The sequence below is a fragment of the Nerophis lumbriciformis genome, linkage group LG07 (genome assembly GCF_033978685.3).
Source record: "Nerophis lumbriciformis linkage group LG07, RoL_Nlum_v2.1, whole genome shotgun sequence".
Taxonomy (NCBI): Eukaryota; Metazoa; Chordata; class Actinopteri; order Syngnathiformes; family Syngnathidae; genus Nerophis; species Nerophis lumbriciformis.
This window is the reverse complement of record NC_084554.2, coordinates 48,364,428-48,370,000: the sequence shown is the minus strand read 5'-3', so window position 1 is coordinate 48,370,000 and position 5,573 is coordinate 48,364,428. Positions and strand designations below refer to the sequence as shown.

The following is a 5,573-nucleotide window of genomic DNA, read 5'->3' as shown; positions in this document are numbered from 1 at the left end:
TACACATATATACACAAACACACAAATATATATAAATGTAAATATATACATATATGTATATACATATATATGTATACATATATACACGTGTATGTATATACTGTATATATATATACATGTGTGTATGTACAGTATATACTGTGTGTATATATATATACATGTGTATGTATGTACTGTATATATATATATATATACACACACACACGTGTGTATATATATACAGTATATATATGTGTGTATGTACAGTATATACTGTATATATACACACACACACGTGTGTATGTATATATATATATGTGTGTATGTACTGTATATATTGTATATATATACATACGTATGCATGTATATACATATATATATACGTGTATATGTATGTATATATATCTATATATATATATATATATAAAAGAGTGTGTGTGTGTGTGTGTGTGTGTGTGTGCGTGTGTGTGTGTGTGTGTCTGTGTGTCTGTGACCTCCAAAGCCAGGTCTCATGGCAAAGTCGTGCTCCTCAATCCTCAGCAGCTGTTCACTTTTTATCAGCAGTGTTTTGGTGCTGTCCTGTTTCTTCAACTTGTAGTCGATCCGTCTGCCCAAAACACACGCGCACACACACAAACATACACACACACACAGGTCTCAATAAATGGTCTCCAGCAGTCATCAAGCGTGCCAAGATGTCCTCACCCTCCAAACTTGAACTTGCTGTTTTCCCCGTGGAAGACCTCCTTGTGCCTCCTGCGCCCGGAGCTGCGGCCCCCGGTCACCATGGCGACGAGGCTCGCGGCGGCCACCGTTAGACACGTCAGCACGTCCACCTTCATCTTTTCACAGCATCCCTCTCGCGCCCGCCGCCACAAAGCTCCTCTCCCCCCCCCAGGCGCCTCCACGTCTCCCCAGTCGGGCCTCCTGCGCGTGTGGACTATGGCGGGACGCTGCGAGCAGGCATCTCACAGCGGAGACGGACGCGCTTCCAGACGCATCCTGGGAGGTCGTCCCGCTGCTTCCCTCATCATCCCCAGGAACGTCTGCCTTTCCAGGTGTCACATCACTTCTCTGCCTGCTTCATCTGAGGATTGTTCTCTCTCTGATTAAAATCGATATGAATTTATTCCTCCCGGCAATGCGGGAATGACACTAATTCCACCCTAATCCTCTTATCTTTAGCCCCTGCAATCTTTCTCTAACCTACAAACACACTCCCCCACCGCACTAATCAGGATTCTCTCAGCACAGACGTCATCATGCACACCTCCACCTTGTGCGTAGGTGTGTGTGTGTGGTTGTGGGTGTGGGAGGGAAAAGAATCACACATCTGGAGGCGGCTCATAAACAACAAAAGGTTGACAAGATCATCAGAGATAATCCCTAATCCAGCCTCACCTCGCCCCTTAATTTACACCTCTGGAGAGACATAATCCAACACACACACACACACACACACACACACACACACACACACACACACACACACACACACACACACACACACACACACACACACACACACACACACACACACACACACACACACACACACACACACACACACACAGACACACACACACACACACACACACACACACACAGTTTGACTTTCATACTGTACATATTTTCTGATGTAGTTTTGTCTGCAAATAATCCAAGTCAGTGCCCTTCAAAAAATGATTCTCATCCTCATGTTTGTTAATGTCATCATCATCATCTTTCTCATTGACATTTGTTGTTATTGTAATCCTCATGGTCATTGTCAGGCCAGGAGGTCCAAGACATTTGAACCGCTGTGTTTGTTGTCCTTATTAATGAATTATCATGTTTTCTCATTAACAGCATTAATCAGACAGGCCAGGCAGCCGCTATGTAGATGGTCATCAACTTTCTCATTATCATTGACATATTTTTGTCATAACCATCATCATCAACATTTTTATAGAGTCAAAACATGCACCATCCTCATTACACTTCTCATGTTTGTCATTATCATCCTCATTGTGAAGCCAAGAAGTCCGAGACATACATTCTTGTCATGATCATCTCACAAACATCCTCATTTACAAACCAAGCGTCAAAATGTGCATCATTATCATTCTCATCATCGACTCGGTTATAATACTCATCATCTTTTGTCATTCTCATCTTTATTGTCAGTCGAAGAAATCCGAGACATACATTTGAACAGCAGTGTACATCATTCTCATTCTTGTCATGATCGTCTTTTTATAATTACCATCACAAACAACATTCTCATTGTCAAACCAAGATAATCAAAATGTGCAACATCTGCATCTTCCTCATTATCATTATCCAGCCATCCATCCATCCATTTTCAACCGCTTGTCCTCATGTTTGTAATTCCACATTTCATCCTCATCTTCAATGTCAGGCTAAAAATCAGAGACATACAATTGAACCACTGTGTACATCATTTTTGTCATTATCATTTTTTTTATCATTACCATCATCAACATCAGACCAGGAGTACTAATTCTAATCTTTGTCATTCTCATTCTCATGTTTTGCCTTGTCATTATATTTCTCATTGGCATTTTTGCGTGGTTATCATCCTCATCGTAAGACCACGATAGTCAAAATGTGCATCATTATCATGTTTTTCATTATTATCATTACCATCATAAACAACATACATCCTCATTGTCAAACCAAGACAGTCAAATGCGTTTCATCCTCATCTTCCTAATTATCATACATGAGTTTGTCATTTTTATCATCCTCATCTACATTGTCAGCCTAAGAAATCCAAAACATACATTTGAACTGCTGTGTACATCATTCTCACTTGTTATCATTACCATCACAAACAACACCCTCATTGTCAAACCAAGAAAGTCAAAATGTGCATCATCCGCATCATCATTCTCATGTCTGTCATTATCATCATCTTCATCTTCAATGTAGGGCCAAGAAGCCAGAGACACAGATTTGAACCGCTGTGTACATCATTCTCATTCTTGTCATTATCGTATTTTTTATTATTACCATTATCGACACCCTCCTTCTCATGCTGGGAGTCAAAATGTTCATCATTCTAATCTTTGTCATTATCGTTCTCATTTTTTTTTATTATTATCTTTTGTCATCCTCATCTTCATTGTCAGGCCAAGAAGTCTTGGACACACATTTGAACCGCTGTGTACATCATTCTCATTCTTGTCATTGCCATCTTTTTATCATTACCATCATGAACATCCTTCTTGTCATACCATTAGTCAAAATCTACATTGATCTAATCTTTTGTCATTATCATTTTCATGTTTGTCCTTGGCGTCATAATTCTCATTGACATCTTTGTATCATTATCATCCTCATTCTCAGCCTAAGAAATCCGAGAGATACATTTGAACTGCTGTGTACATCATTTTCATCTTTTTATCATTAGCGTCACAAACAACATTCTCATTGTCAAACCATGAGAGTCAAAATGTGCATTATCTGCATCTACTCCATTATCATTGTCATGTTTGTCATTATCATCATCTTTAATTAGAGGCCAAGCAATCCAAGACACCTTCTCATTCTTGTCATTACCATATTTTTTTAAATCAAGGTTGTCCTGAAGAATTTGGAGGTCATCCTCCTTTTTCATTGTCCCATTTACTCTCTGTAAAGCACCAGTTGCATTGGCAACAAAACAGGCCCAGAGCATAATACTACCACCACCATGCTGGACGGTAGGTATGGTGTTCCTGGGTTTAAAGGCCCCACATTTTGTGGGGTATTGTGGCCAAACAGCTAAATTTTTGTTTCATTTGACCACATAACTTTCCTCCAGAATGTCTTATCTTTGTCCATGTGATGTCAGATGAAACAAAAATTGAGCTGTTTGGCCACAAAACCCAGCAACATGTTTGGAGGAGAAAATGTGAGGCCTTTAATCCCAGGAACACCGTCCTACCGTCCAGCATGGTGGTGGTAGTATTATGCTCTGGGCCTGTTTTGCTGCAAATGGAACTGGTGCTTTACAGAGAGTAAATGGGACAATGAAAAAGGAGGATTACTTCCAAATTCTACAGGACAACCTAAAATCATCAGCCCAGAGGTTGGGTCTTGGGCGCAGTTGGGTGTTCCAATAGGACAATGACCCCAAGCACACGTCAAAAGTGGTAAAGGAATGGCTAAATCAGGCTAGAATGAAGGTTTTAGAATGGCCTTCCCAAAGTCCTGACTTAAACGTGTGGACAATGCCGAAGAAACAAGTCCATGTCAGAAAACCAACACATTTAGCTGAACTGCACCAATTTTGTCAAGAGGAGTGGTCAAAAATTCAAGCAGAAGCTTGTGGATGGCTACCAAAAGTGCCTTATTGCAGTGAAACTTGCCAAGGGACATGTAAGCAAATATTAACATTGCTGTATGTATACTTTTGACCCAGCACATTTTCAGTAGACCCATAATAAATTCATAAAAGAAGCAAACTTCATGAAAGTTTTTTGTGACCAACAAGTATGTGCTCCAATCACTCTATCACAAAAAAATAAGAGTTGTAGAATTTATCGGAAAGTCAAGACAGCCATGACATTATGTTCTTTACAAGTGTATGTCAACTGTAGGCCATAGGGCTACTGTATAGGACGACATAATATAGCAATATAGGACATAGAGTTACTGTATAGGACGACATAATATAGTAATAGAGGACATTTAGTTACTGTATAGGACAACATAATATAGTAATATAGGATATATAGTTACTGTATAAGACGACATAATATAGTAATATAGGATATATAGTTACTGTATAAGACAACATAATATAGCAATATAGGATATAGAGTTACTGTATAGGACGACATAATATAGTAATAGAGGACATTTAGTTACTGTATAAGACAACATAATATAGCAATAGAGGACATAGAGTTACTGTATAGCAGTGGTTCTCAAATGGGGGTACTTGAAGGTATGCCAAAGGGTACGTGAGATTTTTTTTAAATATTTTAAAAATAGCAACAATTCAAAAATCCTTTATCTTTTTTTCCAAATAGTTCAAGAAAGACCACTATAAATGAGCAATATTTTGCACTGTTATACAATTTAATAAATCAGAAACTGATGACATAATGCTGTATTTTACTTCTTTATCTCTTTTTTTCAACCAAAAATGCTTTGCTCTGATTAGGGGGTACTTGAATTTAAAAAAATGTTCACAGGGGGTACGTCACTGAAAAAAGGTTGAGAACCACTGCTGTATAGGACGACATAATATAGTAATAGAGGACATTTAGTTACTGTATAGGACAACATAATATAGTAATAGAGGACATTTAGTTACTGTATAGGACAACATAATATAGTAATATAGGATATATAGTTACTGTATAAGACAACATAATATAGCAATATAGGATATAGAGTTACTGTATAGGACGACATGAGAGGATGAATTGAAGTACATCTTTGACTGAGTGATTGACATCCACCAAGGTGGTGGACACTGTCCCACTTTATAAACAAACCCCTGTGGCATTTGAATGGACTGCAGACTGTAATAGCGTGTGTGTGTGTGTGTGTGTGTGTGTGTGTGTTCAACCAAACTCCACCCCATCCCCAGTCAGCGT

General features: G+C 38.8%; 1 protein-coding gene across 1 annotated transcript in view; it reads right to left on the bottom strand.

Annotated features, from left to right (window-relative positions):
- The window catches only part of LOC133609394 (gamma-aminobutyric acid receptor subunit rho-3-like), a 29,263-nt gene extending 25,769 nt beyond the window's left edge, over positions 1 to 3,494 (bottom strand). Inside the window, exons 1-2 of the mRNA XM_061964950.2 lie at positions 685 to 3,494; positions 474 to 586 (exon numbers count right to left, since the gene is read on the bottom strand). Of these exons, the coding sequence (XP_061820934.1) occupies positions 474 to 586; positions 685 to 821 (250 nt within the window). The 5' untranslated portion in view covers positions 822 to 3,494. The remainder of the gene's footprint in view (positions 1 to 473; positions 587 to 684) is intronic.
- Between the last annotated feature and the right edge of the window lie 2,079 nt (positions 3,495 to 5,573).